Below are 15,821 nucleotides of genomic sequence, written 5' to 3'. Positions count from 1 at the left end.
GAGTGAACATGATGTCCATTTTTGACATGCCAATCACTAAAGATCCAGATAAATATGAAAGCACTATGTGGGAAGACAAATTACCAACCTATTTGTTGCATCCCATGGGCCTCTGCTGACATGGTAAAAAACAAAAGCAGTGGTTTTCCTGATATTAATAGTCAACTTTCCTCCTACCTGAGATGCTCTAGAATCAAAAGAGAAACGTATCTCTTTGCAAAGATACATGTCATACCTTCCAAACACACACAACCAAACCAATACCAGCAATTATGTAATTAATAAAGAAAATATTTACTAACATTTTTGTCTATTTAAAATAGACATCATCAGATATATATCACAGAACAAAAATGGCTACATATAAAAATTGAACGTGTTTTACATGTTCAAATTAACATTGAAATGGAACACAGTACACTTATAATTTAAAATTATATCACAAACAAAATATATACACTGGACGACAAAAAAAAATTATGCACTATGAAGGACTTGTTGGATTTGAATAAAAATTGGTATGTGACATCGTCATAGCTAGACAGGTATATGATTGCAACCATAAAGCAAAAACATACTTTATTGTGCAGTAATGTTCAATACAGTGCAGGCACTAATATCCCGTTGGGCCACCTCTAGCACGGATACAAGCTGTGATACGCCTTGGCATGGAGGCATAAAGGTTGTGTATAATGTTTTGTGGCATATCTGTCCACGCGTGATGCAACTGAGACTCAAGATGTGTCAGATCCCGCGGCTGTCGCAGCTGGCGTCCCAGGTAGTCCCATACATGTTTGATTAACGATAAATCTGGAGACCGTGCAGGCCAAGGAAGTGTGGCAATGTTATGTAGGCATGCTTGGGAGACCGCTGCAGTGTGTGGCTGGGCATTATTCTGCTGGAATATGCCTGTCGAAAGCCCCGCCATGAGGGGCAACACATGTGGCCAGAGGATGTATTGCACATATCGTTGGGCTGTGAGGGTAGTATGCATGACAACTAGAGGTGTCCTACTGTCAAATGTTACGGCTCCCCACACCATAACACCGGGGGTTGGGCCCATGTGCCACTACACAGTATAGGCTGGGTTGACGCCTTGACCAGCAGGCCACCATACCCTCACACGGCCATCGTGAGCCCCCAAACAAAAGTGGGATTCATTGCTGAAGACAATACGCTGCCGGTCGGTAGCTGTCCATGATTGTCATGCAAGACACCACTGCAGACAGAGGCATTGGTTGGTGGCTGTTAATGGTAGAACACATACTGAGCATTGGGAGACCAATCTGCCTTCTACTAAGTGCCTGGAAATGGTGCGGCTGGATACATGGTTCCGTAACACAGGTGCTACTGCTACATGAATGGTAGACGATGAAGCTGTAGACACTGTCTGTGCTTGACATACAATGAGACGATCCTCCCGCTTGGTGGTCTGTCGATAGCATCTGGAGCCTGTTTGCCATTCATCCATACCCTATGTACCCACTGCTCATAACACATCCTAACATCCTAATCAGAACGGTTCAGATGGCGGCCAATTTGGCGGTATGACAATCCTCTTCCTCTCAATCCAATGATGTGACCTCTCTCAAACTCACTTAACTGAGTGTAAGGCCGTCGAATGTGTCGTAGAGGCATGTCTATCACTCAACGAAGTCACAACCATCAACACAAGCGCAGGACATATGCACAAGTCATCACAGCGTGCACCTTTATACCAGACAGAGGAAGCACTTTTCTACCCTCTGGTGGTGATACAACACAAGAACCTGATCCCGAAAGCTAATCATTTACATATCTAGCTATGATGATGCAACATACTACTTTTTATTCAAACCCAACAAGTCCTTCGTGGTGCATTATTTTTTTTGTCGTCCAGTGTATATGTATATTATTCAAAATTATTAAAGAATAATTTATATTGACAAATTTATTTCCAAATAATTATTTTGGCACAAATAACATTTAATTTAAAATATCATTAATGTAAAAACTCATATCCATGCAGCCTAGTGAGGTATATCTGAGAAAAGTTTATGAGAGTTCAAAAATGGCATGCCACGATGTAGAAAATGCGTTTGTTTCTTTGAAATTAATACCTACTCCATCCTTAAGTGCTCTATAGATTTCAATTGCCTCCAAGTATTTAAGGTGTGCTCTATCAGAAACAGTGTGTAACAACTTTACATCCCAAAGCTCAACTTTTATGTCTTCATTTCCAGCATAAGTTGCTAATGCTTTCCAAACTTTTCTGGTCATGGTTCCAAACTAGGACATCTAAATACATGCCATCAGACCCACTAAGAAAATGGACCCGAGATTTACACATCATTTCTCAGAAAATGTACCTGTAAAATTACAAAAAAAAAAAAAAATGCAATGGTAGCATCATTTGGAAATAGAATGCCTCCATTTTTCAACAGTCTACAGGATGATAGAAGTTACAAGTGATATATACAGGATTCCAACCCACAACAGAATAGATGGATCAGCTTCAGATTATGTTGGATTTACATCATGTACCATCAAAGAATTTCTGATAATCAAAAGGACAGACACACAAATGAACAGGGAGACTAATGCCCTGAATAAACCCTGCTGGACAGACACACTGTATGAGGAAGTACAGATGCTTGAGCCTCTTCAATCTGGAGTCAACAACCTCCCAAAGGTCTATATGATCTATGAGAGAAGCTTAGCAACTAAGTAATCAAGCATAGACTCAGACAACTTAGCAAGACTTTAGAAGTGGCTGAAATGCTCTTGGCAGTTAGCTGAGAGCATGTTATGTTATATATCTGATTCCAAGCACAACACCATGAAAAAGGCTAGAGAGCTGGTTATAGTAGCCAATAAAGAACCTATTTTAAATAAGAAACAACAGGAGAGCCATTTGGATCTGTGGGTGTGGCTACTGAAAATGGCCAAACACTAAGTGAGACTGGTAACACACAGCAGCTGACAGGGTGCTTTGATCCTGTCAGCAGCTGTGTGTTACCAGTCCCAACTCTCTTTACAATAATGTTATGTTATGTTGAAAAATCAAAAAAATTCAAATTTTCTAGCATTAGAATGATTTAAAAGTTCAATGATGATGTTCCATGTTCAAAACCATTTCAATTCCAGAATACAATTAAATTCAATCTTGAGAAATGACTCTTGAAAATTGTTTAATTGAAGGTTTTAAAAAACAGGATTACTTAATCATAATAGTGAGTTACTTTGTTACTTTTATTGAATAATTGTTTCAAATTACTAAATAACAAATTTACTTATGTTGTTAATCTGTAATGAAGTCCAGTCAATTATTAACACATTCACTATGAAAAAATTTTTTGGTTTTTTTCCTGAAACATACATGCTGTTTGTCAAATGCTGTGCATTTAAAATTGGTTTTATAGCACAAAGTATTTATGATAAGATTGATTATAGTAAGTTTTTCTTTTTACATAACCTCATTTGATACACAAAAATGTATTATTATACTTCCAATTTCATCCATCATGTAGCATTTGTAGCTCTGAATATATATATATATAAGACATTTATATGCTAGATTTCTTGAGCTATACATAAGCTAATATTTTAATAAAATTAAGTGATTAGGCCTTCACCTTTTGGCCAAAAATTATGGCAGGAAACTTAAGACTTGTTTGTTATGTTATCATTTATATCTCATTTTCTTTTTAAATAATTTTTTTTATAAAAATTAAATGCATAGATAGTAAACATATGGTATTATGCTATAAAATAATGATAAACTTTTTTATCAACTTAAATGCATCCAGTACACTTCATATGTGATTTGTATCATCAAAAAAGTACTTGCACTCCAAATATACTACACTCAAACCGGTTTTTGTGTGGTGATAGGGACCACATAAAAGAAAATGCACAAAACAAATCGCACAAAAACAGGTTTGAGTGTACACAAAATTCAAAGTTCACTTAATCAAAATTCTTTTGAAAAGTAACTAGAGATTCATATAATATCAAAATTTCCTAACCAAAGATGGCTACTGGCCATTAAAATTGAATATATTTTGAATTGTTAATGTTTATTCAAGATGATGACATGACTAACTTTAGATCAAATTTCAATAATAACTAAAGTAAGTTGTAATATGGCATGAAAATAATTCAGTAATTTAGACTTATATATGATAATTGCTACTCTTAAGCACACACACACACACCTTCAATTTATGATCAATGGAAACAAATTTTTGATTTCCATGGAAGAATAAATTTAACATATTAACTGCAATACACATGCAAGACATCATACTGACTGGATTATGTCAAGCAAGTGAAAATCCATTATTGCTTAATTTCTAACTCTTATTAAAACTAAAATAACAAAATAAACATCTTACTTATAAATGAGTCCATAAAATCTTAAGATTTTCAGAATTTTTGTAAAAGTTGCTATTTTTAGTTACAACTGTTAATCTCTCTACTTTTAGCATTGTAAAAGAACATTACGTTTTTTCAGTGTTGAGGTATTAAATAAAAAAAGTTACATAAATTTTTATTACAGTTAATATTGCAACTAATCTATATTCAGTACAGAAAGAAAAAAAAAAAAAAAATAGCAAACCTTAATGGATGAAATTTTAAGGCTGGTATTACACAATACCAAAATTGGGAAATTGTGTTAATTTTTAAATGAGAATGCTCAAAGTTTTGAGCACTCTCACTTTTGCTATTATTATTCAAATTATTAATAATAGCAAAATAATAGCCCGATTAATTACGGCAATCATTTGGTTTAATATCAATGCATCAGGCTTTGGGATATTTATTATATCTATATATATAATCAAGATGGGTTGATGATGATAACAAGCACAGAACCCAAATGGTTAGGAGTTGAAAGTTGAAATTTGGTACACAGTTAAGATACATCACAAGAATATACACTAAGAAGAAATTTTTTGAAATTTCCCCACGGGGGAGAGGATTAAGGCTTACCCTGAAGAACTTGGCTTCTACTGTACTATTTTAGATGCAGTTTTTTGCATTTTTGACTGAGTTTAATAGGGTACCACATGGGGATGATTCCTAACAATGGAAGTATTAAGAGTGCAAGATTTAGAGGTGCAGATGCAGTTTTTTGTGGGAAATCAAACATTTTTAGACCCATCTGAAAATTCTCTAATTAGTCTGGAAACAAGGAGACCTAATTCTTGCATTCTGTGAAAACGGGTAAGATTGGCTATAATGTAATAATCTTAATCTTCTCTATCGTTAGTTTTTGCCCAAGCAATGCCGGGCTTATCTGCTAGTATACAAATAATCTACAATAATACTATTACATAATAAAAGGGAGAATAATATAATAAATATACAGCCCATATAAAGTCTAGTTAGTGAAATTACACCAGATGTACTCTCTCCAGTACATAACCGTTAAGTTATGAAACTACCCTTGTCTCAAAGCAATCAAACCATCCATCACTTTGAAGTAATGGAGACTTACCGTATTTTCCAGCGTATAAGACAACTTTTTAACCCAGGAAAATCTCAAAAGTCGGGGGTCATCTTATATGCCGGGTGTTGTCTTATAGGGCGAGTATATCCCAAACTCTATATTTTAACTGTAAAAGTTGGGGGTTGTCTTATACACCCAGTCATCTTATACACTAGAAAATATGGTATATAAAAATATAATTACAAAAAACAGCATACATCTGAACCTTATAAGAATTTCCAGGATATTTAATGCAAACACAAACGTTTTGGATCTGCACAGGAGATCATCTTCAGGTTAGAATGTTTTCAAAACAGAAAGCAGAAATGGAACATTTTAAGATCATTTGAAAAAATGTATCTTCGAAAAGATACGTTTCTGCTGTTTTGTGCAATTGTGTTAATTTCGGTTTGGCAGCCATTTTTGTAAATTCGGCATTTTTATAATTATGCATACATCTCCATACAGTTGCTGGTAAAACTGCAATTGGCAATATTGATGCTGCTTCTCTGACAGACAACTTGTTGACTGTCAGTAGATGAAAAAAACCTTTCTTTCGTTTCTAGGTGTAAGGAGTTTAGGCCTTCCACATCGCTTATTTCTGCCATAATTTTCATCCTGAGTCAACACATTTATCACAGCACGTGTAGATTGATTTATAGCTGCCAAAATTTGTCTTAGAGATTGTTGAGATTGTCCTGATCCTCTTAGTTCGTAAACTTCATGTATTTCCAACTCTCTTAATGTTTTTCCACGAGGCATAAGTAATAAAAAAAATTATTATATTAATTTTAGGCACCTGTATTTATACTTTTTAAACACTCAAAAATTGAAAACTGTGATAATTTTTTTTTTTTTTTTTGGTAATTGTCAGATTGCTCTAAAAATTTCAGAAAATGTTTAAATTGATGTTGTAAACAACATACTAATACAATAAATACATTACTATAGTTAATGTTTTTGTTATTGAAAAATGTTGGGTGTGTTTATAATTTTGAAACACTGTATTGTGAAAATGCCATTGCCTCTAATAAAAGGTTAGCATTTTGATCAAGTTTTAACTTTGTGATAAATTTTAATAATCTATTTCATAATGTCTTAGATGATTTTTATTTCTTCAACTTATTTAACTGTTACTTCTGAATTGGTTTATGAAAACAGGAAAATTAAAAGACTTTAAAAATTATATTATTACTTAAAATTGAAGAAACTCCTGGAAAATGTTTTCATCCATCACTTTCTTTAAATTCCACTTTTGCAATACTTTCATCATCATAATCATTTCTTTTTGTTTCAGCTTTTTGAAAAACAAGCTGAATTCTTAAGTAAAAATAACTTAACAGAACACCATACCTTATACATCCATCAATCCACTTAAGCAATAGATTTTCCATTTTATCATTTTATTTTTGCTAACAGATGCACAAAATAAACTGACAAAGCATAGATGCTCACAGACAGTTCAAAGCTATTGTGACTTGATGCTAAATGTGGTTTCTAGGGATTGCAATCCAGCAGTGTTTTGAATCCAGCTGGATTTTTGCTGGATTGAAATCATTCTAGCTGGATCCAGCATGGATCCAGCGCAGATCCAGCGTGGATGTATTTTTGGTGCAATAAAGTGTTATCTGTCTATCTATCTATCCTGCAATTTATGGTTTTTTTTTTAATGAAATAAAACATTTTTTAAAAATACTTAAGAAACTTTTATTATTTAGACTGGTCACTATAAATCAGTAAAACTTCTTACACATTTAGGTAGTAAACTTAAGTTTGATTCGGTTTAACACTTGAGATAGAGATAATTAACTTCAAATGTTTAGTTAGATTATAATTATAATGTAATCTTTAAGTTAAATAATAGCAAAGGTAATTCTACTGATTAATTTATATTAATGTATTATAATAATGTAAGGACGGATAATCAGTGGCTAAGTGGCTACCAGTCTTACCAGTTTTCATATATAGGCTCTACATATTAGTCTGTACTTATTTATAAGTATATAAAAACTATGTACTGGAAGTAGAATAAGTTAAATAAACTACACCTCTATCAATCCAGCAAAATTTAATAAAATAATAACGTTTTCAATCGTTTTTAACGATTTCCTCGGTTACAAAAAAAATAGAACATTAAATATACCAGTAGAACATAAAATGTGTTTGGAATAAATATAAAAATTAACGGAAAACGCCCAAACGGACAAAATATAGATAAATAAACAAAATAAATAGCGGAAAAAATATATACAGGGTGTTTTTTTTTAAACTGACGGTACTCAGAAACATCTGTAGAGCAATCTAACAGCCAGACTGTCGCCAAATTTGGGAGAGTGACTAAGAACGACATGGAAAAGAGGTAGAATTTAGGTACTACTTTTTTCTTCGCGGAATCTTCCGAAGAAAAAAGTAGTACCTAAATTCGCCGGTAGAGGAGGATTTGGCGCTGTTGTAGCAAAAAAGCTACCAGAACTTCACTGAAGAAAGGGTCATCAGTCGCTTTTTTCCACTTACATGGCCGCCTCGCTCCCCGGATCTAACCCCATGTTACTATTTTCTGTGGGGTTACTTAAAGTCCAAGGTCTATCTTGGTAGTATCCCAAACTTGATGAGTTTGAAGGACAACATTCCTCAAACTGTGATGAACATTCCTGCGGACATGTTACGTTCGGCCATAGAGAACACGGTGTTCAGGATACAATGAGTTGTCCAGCAGAACGGTGATCATATTGAAGAAGGGAAAAGGTTATTTGCTGATTAATTAAACTTTTGTTATTACACTGAAACTGCCGTCTGATTATTCATTCGTGTGTTTGTTAATTGCAGCTGGATTTTATGCAGATTCTTAGCTGTTTTGCTACAACAGTGCCAAATCCACCCCTACCGGCAAATTTGGATACTACTTTTTTCTTCGCGGAATCTCTTTCCCATGTCGTCCTTGATCACCCTCCCAAATTTGGCGACAGTCCGGCTGTTAGATTGCTCTACAGATGTCTCTGAGTACCGTCAGTTTATAAAAAAAAAACACCCTGTATATAAGATCCAACAAAACCAGCATTGTCCGTTAATAACATTAATTAATGTAAAAGGATCTCCACATGGTAGACAATGAGTCCGCATCTCTATGGTTTATACAACCAGTTGTCATGTGCGCCTTGCAGATTTCCGATCTCTCAAGATATTTGACCGTTTGCCTATTCGTCGTCGTTTTTATAATTACCGCTTGATCTCATTGGACGTTAACATCCTTCTGTTTTGCGTATGATACCAGCGCAGTGTTGTCAAGGTTCTTACTGATTGTATATTTGTGTTCTTGAGCCTTTGTTTTAAACTGCGCATCGTTGCACCCACATAAATAAGCTTGGAATTGAAACGTTGGTTGTGTAAAGGCACCGAATATATACCCGTTGTTGAATTCCGATTCTCTTTCTTTTTATTGTTTCTTAAAAGTTTGAAAACAGTGGGATTACGTCGGTATACAATATGAAAATTATCAGACCTGGCAGTACATCTATGTATCTTGTTTAAAAAAATGATGTAATTAAGCACTATTATTTTTATATTTATTCCAAACACATTTTATGTTCTATAGTTAATGTTGTATTTTTTTGTAACTGAGGAAGATCGTTAAAAGCGATTCAATACATTATTATTTTATTAAATTTTGCTGGATTGATTAAGGTATAGTTTATTTATAAGTAATTTAATTATTAGTCTTAGTAAAGTAGTGAGTAAGTAATTAGTAGCAGTCTAGTAGTTAGCAAAGCGGCAACGCAACGACGTAGACTTTTGCGGCATTATTTAAAAAGTAATTGAGTATTTGCGGATCCGCAGCGCTGGATCCAGCACTTCGCCACATTTCCAGCCTGCACATTTTTCAGCCTTTCCAGCCTGCACATTTTCCATCCACATTTTTCAGCCTGCTGGATCCAGCTGGATTGCTGGATGAGGGATCCAGCAATTGCAATCCCTAGTGGTTTCCAGGGAAGGAGCTTGGAGACTCCTCTCAGTGCTTAGGGTGCACACAATGCCTTTAAAATAGCTTGCTGTAAAACAAACATTAAATGCGATTTTTGCTTTATGTCTTTTTCATGAAAGCAACAATCCTTTTTACATTTCTTTCAGTCAGCAAAAACTGGTACTAATGTAAGTCTTTTGTAGGAAAATTGGCATAATTCAAACTTTCAACATCTATTTAACAATCAGTATGGATGATATTCATATGACTTAACTCTTATTGTAAAAAAATGCATGATTTACATTAAAAACTGTAAGAAGCTTTACAAATCTAAGAATTATTTAAAAATTAAAATATATTAGAATTAAATATAAAAGTATGAAAAAATAAAAACACTACTGAACAGTACATATTAAAATTGAAAAACTCAAATTAAAAAATTTTGTATTAAAATCTAAAAATAATTTTCAATTATTGAGAAAACCTCCTTTTATATGTTTCAGTTATTGGATATGATTATCTAATCAAGCAGAGTTAGATAAAAACAATACTTATTAAAATAATCTATTGCCAAATACAAAAAATCCAGTAACAAATTCCATAATTTTCCCCAGCAATAAACATTAAGACATTAGGAAAAAATTAAAATTCTGTAGTGCCATCTCTTGAGATTTTGTTTAAAAAAATATTATTATTAATTATTATAAAATGGCAAAAATCTTAATTTTAAGGGTAGAGATGAATTTTATAAAAAATTGTAAATGCTAATAACAAGTAGACTCTTCATCAACTCCGACCCTCTCAAGACATAACTAGAGAGGTTGCGGCCGATGTTTTTGTGATGAAAATGTCAGTCACAAACTCTCTATCATCTCTCCATCCCAGTGGTCAAAAATTAGTACCTGAATGAGTGAAATGATAAAAACTAAAAATTCTTTACACAATTGTGCACACAGAAAAAAAAGCTTTATTCCATACATGACAAAGTTTCATCATCATTTTCCTTATTAAGCTTGGAGGAAAAGAGAAGTTATTTTGAACTTTGTTAGAGAAAATAGTGATTTTAAGTCTTAACAAGAATTTTTAAAAGTATTGCAATAAAAACAAATTTTTGTGATGAATTACACCAAAAGTGTGTGAAATGCCAACAAAATGGAAAAATTATTTCAAAAACAGTACAACATATGATTAGATGGTAGAATTACATTCTTGGTGTGATTACCATCACAATCAGTGACACCTGGACAACCATCAAATATAGATGCTGAATGCAGTGATTCAGTAAAAAGAAGAAAAAGTTTGGTGTTTGGCATATGTGACCTACATGCCTAAATAAAGGTTTTGGAATGCATTTTGCATATTGCCTATAGGCTTGATGTCAAAAAAGGGCAAATTAGAAAAACTGACAGAGATAGAAGAAGCAAAGAAAAAGAAAAAGTAGAGAGATGAGATTTTTAATCACTGTGTCTAAACCTGATTTTAGGACATGTGATGACAGAAATACTGCCAGATAGGCGTTTTAGGAAATGCTACCATAATGCCAGAAATACTGAAGGTGACAAAAATTTAACTTTAAGATTAATTATTATTTTGATAGCCAGGGCATGTGGTTATGAAATAGATACAAACCTATTTGAAAATTACTGAAAAGTAACTGCAGAATTATATATAAAAAGTACACTTGCATTACATACCCTAAAGTCTCCAAAAGATCTTGGTACATGGGAGATGGCTTATGGGCAATATTACTTTACTAATTAGCAAAGTATCAGGAGAGGCCCAAGAAGCACAAAATAAAGATGCTAAATATTTTAAGAGTATTTAATTTAGTAGAGAACAAACAATAGATGATATGCTGCACATGCTTTTCATTTCTTTTGATTTCCCAATAGGAAAGTAAGAAGTAGTATCAAAAAAGCAATGGAATTCCACAAAAAGTTTTAAACATGTTAAAAGCTCCTGTTAGATCAACAGAACCACTAACAAAGACAACAATTATTGATTATGTCAGCCATTATAATTAGTGACAATAAAAATAAAGTGTTTATGTCAATTAAATTATAGTTATTGTTCTTCAAAACATTATTTGTTAGTGTTTTATTATTATAACAGTACACCACATTAATTTAAAATGAGAAAATAATTTTGCCAGTTCAGATACTAATTTTTGACCACTGAACATCCCCTTGAACTTTAACCACAAAAATTTAATAGCACCAATGCCCCTTTATATACAAACTGCCATGTCAAATTTTGTTTATTAATCTTTATCACATCCTGAGATACTAAATAAAATAGACACCAACACACAATGCACAGTCCATAGAATTTCCTCCCTTTTTATTTTTAGGTCTCAAACTTATTTGTTAACTACTGAATTTAAAGATGCTTTAACTCAACATCTACATGATGAAAAACTTTTAGAAAACAACAAACTTTTGTGTCAGATTAAAACCTGTTTATTTAAATTATCTTCTTATAAATAAAATTTAAACTTAAAATTCACAAAAATTATTAAGCATAATCAATCACAAAACATAACCATTTACTAGGCAGTAAATATTTACAATAGTTACATTTTAAAAAGAACAAATAGCTTTGTTCTTTTTAAATTGTAAAATTCAAGTATCTCCCAAAGAATGTCAATTAAGAAGACTGAAAACATTAGAATAATAACCATGTACTATACAGCAAATATTTATGTTTTGTGGTTAATGTTGGTTCAGTTATAGAAGAGATAAGAGCAATTACTCACCGACTACTGGCACACGACCCCGTGGTCTTTGTCTTGTTTCTGCTTGATCTTCCTTGAATGGAACTGCTTTTTTCAACTACAGATGAATTATCAAAATTTGATTTGTTTGTGTTGGTATTAAATTTATTGCTTGAAAAATTGAACTGTTGATCTAATTGAATCTTACTTCTTTTCGTTCTACTTCCACTACTCCAATCTAAATTTTGACTTAATGAAGACTTCGAAGTTGTCAAATTTTTAAGAGGACTGCTGGAATCAGTAATAATACCACCTTCTTTTCCAATCAAAGAATTGTCTAAAACTCCTCCACTGGCTAATTTTATAATTTGTCCTTGTTTATCACAATTTGATATATGAGATTCAATTTCACTTGATGATTCTCTTTTCTTACTATTTCTTATATTATTTGAAAGCTGTCCTTTATTATTACTTTCAATTCCTGAATTAATACTGACAGGCTCTGAATTACTGATATCTGGAGCAGATGTATCAGATTCTATATTATTATGAAAGGAACTGTGTTTTTTGTTACCTAAAAAAATTTTGTAAATACTTGTTAAGTTGGTAAATAACCAGAAAAAAATATATATATAAAGTTTTAAGAAATTAAATAATATATTACAGATCATTATTTGATATATACAGACTTAAAAATAATTAATGCAATAACAAATTTCAATTATTTTTGATAGTTCATAGCCACATAATGGATGATTTGAAGCTATTAACTCCTTTTAATTATATACATTCAGCACATGAAAGCCATATTAAGCTACAATTGATTAAACATCCTTTAAAAATACCTCTTTATTAAAAAACAGCATGTCCTTAATAACACAAGCCATGTAGTTATATATTATTAGCAATATATGTACGGTACAACCAGAAAAACTCTAATGTTTCTATGTCATAATTGACAATACGGTCATCTCACATGTGAGAATTACTGAAGTGTTTCAAATAAGTTGGCATCTAATGTAAACAAACTGACAATCAAGTTATTAATAATATAACTCTACCAAAGCAATCTAATTGATTCTGTCTAACTAGCATTCATTACACATTAAAATTTACTAATTGAAGGGCTTGGTACAACAACAAGTCAATAAAATTTTTTCGCATTTAAATTTTCATTGTTCTAAAACATTAATACAGTGGATGATTGGTTAACGAACATAATCCGTTCCAAGACTTTGTTCGCTATCCAAATTGTTCGTTAACCGATTATCGATTTACCATAGGTTTTATGGGAATTTGATTAATTCGTTCTGGAAACTCCAAAAAATAAAAAGTATATAATTTCTTACTATGTTTATTTATATGTAATAATAAAAATACATATATACACAATCTTGCATTTTTATTAGTCATGTTTTTTCCATTTGTGGCGGTTAAAGATTAATCTGTCTAATGTCGATTGCTTTTCTCTCTTCAGGATTTTTCAGAAGTAATTAATAGCATTATAATGTAGAGATCCCTAAGCCTATTAACCTCAACTTGATTTGGATGCCATTCTAAGACCACCATTCTGACATCCTCCCACTTCAAAAAAATGTTTAATAGCAGATATTGGCATTAATCCTCTTTTTCAGCAGAAAGCATATCTTGCCGAGTTTCTTGGTGTTCTTCATTCAAGAGTTCTTGGTGTTCTGTCATCAGATCCATTTCAGGTTCCATTATGAATTCTTCAATGTTCTTTATTTTTCAGATGTGATTTTTGTTACTCCTTTAGTTGCTCGAGTCTTTTGATTATACTGCATCTTTCTTAGATAAGACTGAACTGTGGCCTACTGTAGATCTGTTCAAATCATACTACCCAGCAACATCAAACATCAGACATCTACTGCCCACTCTCTACCTTTGCAATTATACTCTCACCTTTTGAAAATAAAAACTGATGCAAAACTTAACAAGTGCCTGCCCAACAGTCTTGCAAATACTATAAAAGAATTGTTTCTGTCAGAAAAATAAAAGGCTGGAATTACAAGGAAGAAGTTTCAAAAAGTTTGGAGGAATACTATCCAAACAGTATATACCGGGTTGAGCATCGATGTCGACATCTCCCACGCTCCAAAAAGCTTTGAATTGTCGCCCGAAGACAAGAGAAGACCAATTGGTATTCATTATTTTACATCGCTTCTTCTTGTGTTTATTCTGTGAGGTGTTCGTTATCCAAACATAAAAATATTTCGCGAGAATGTTTCTTATCCGATTTGTTCGTTAACCGATCACCCACTGTATTTGAAATCAACTTGTTCCAGAATGCCTTACAGTTCTTTTTAAATTGTAGTTTTTCCTTTCTGTTCTGAAAAAGGTTGATTAAGATGACTGAAAACATTTCAAAATTTAAAATTTTACTTTATTTTAAAGGTCTGAAATTCCCAATTTATTTATACTTAGCTGAACTAATTATAGTATTAGTTTTACCATAAAAAATTTTCAATAAATCTCTAAATAAGAATTCAAAACTTGGCATTTTCCAGAAAAAAACTATCCATAACTGTAGCAGAACATACATTGAGTTAACTATCGATATCTGTACAATCCTAATATCATCTAACCTGATTTTAGGAACAATCACTCTAAGTTTATTTAAAGATGATATGAATATTCAGAGATGCAACGAATATGCCAAAATTTATTTCTAACTCTGCTACATAATAGAAAATATAACAAACTCTACTCAAACATGCTGAAGAAACAAAACAATTTCAATAACTAACATTGTAATAGATGATTAAACATCAAATCAATGTATGAGTATGATGTGGAAACAAATGTAATCAACTCAATGGGCAGAAGGGAAATGAAAAAAAAAAAAAAAAAGAAAATAAAGATGAATGACTGTTGAATGATGTTTTGACTGAAAATAAATAATGAAAAATCATCATTAATTTATTCCATCTGACAGCAATCTGAAAAGTATACAGCTGAACTCAATGTTACAGACTAGTTAGGATCACAAAAATTTTTTATCTCAGTCAGCTAATCCCCGTAAGTAAATGGTAGACTTTTCTCTGGTTAATGTCACTCCACCTGTTAGCATCAATCAGTTAATGTCACGGTATTTGTTTGCATGGTGGATTTAAAATAGTCTGTTTAATATCACAAAATTTGCATCTATAAATAGCTCAGCAAAGTGCTATCAGTAAAATCTATTGATATTTTGTAATTATTAATTTTTTTTAAAAATTTATAACAAAATGTAAGATTATAATTTTTAAACAGGTATGTATTATTTTAAAAAATTGCTGGAACAAATTTACTTTTACAAAAAAATATATTTCTTGAGACAATACATACAGAATGAGTCAATTTCATTTGGTCCCTTCACATGCTGTTGAGGTAATAACAATTTCACAGTGGAGTAATGAGGAGAATAAATTTTATTGTTGTGCCACCACTAGAGGACTATTTTAACTTTTTTGCATTGGATGGTGGATGAGTAGCTTACAATAAAAGGCGACTCCATTGTGGAATTGTTATTACCTAAACAGCGTATGAAGGAACTGAATGAAATTGACTCATCCTGTATGTATAGTCTCAAAAAATATTTTTTTTTTTTTTTTTGGTAAAAGGTGTGTATTAGTTGTTTTTAAATGTAAAACCTAATGGTTTTCATGTCCAAAATGCAG

At 32.2% G+C, this 15,821-nt stretch overlaps 1 protein-coding gene across 2 annotated transcripts in view; it reads right to left on the bottom strand.

Annotated features, from left to right (window-relative positions):
* ctrip (E3 ubiquitin-protein ligase ctrip) overlaps positions 1–15,821 on the bottom strand; it is a 181,710-nt gene that overhangs the window by 103,375 nt on the left and 62,514 nt on the right. For both annotated transcript variants that reach the window (XM_067279913.1, XM_067279914.1), the window contains exon 5: positions 12,187–12,718. In XM_067279913.1, the coding sequence (XP_067136014.1) occupies positions 12,187–12,718 (532 nt within the window). The remainder of the gene's footprint in view (positions 1–12,186; positions 12,719–15,821) is intronic.

This window comes from Centruroides vittatus, unplaced genomic scaffold (assembly GCF_030686945.1).
Source record: "Centruroides vittatus isolate TY-2023 unplaced genomic scaffold, ASM3068694v2 contig_879, whole genome shotgun sequence".
In the NCBI taxonomy this organism is placed as follows: Eukaryota; Metazoa; Arthropoda; class Arachnida; order Scorpiones; family Buthidae; genus Centruroides; species Centruroides vittatus.
The sequence above is the reverse complement of the archived record's forward strand: the minus strand, read 5'-3'. Positions and strand labels throughout refer to the sequence as shown.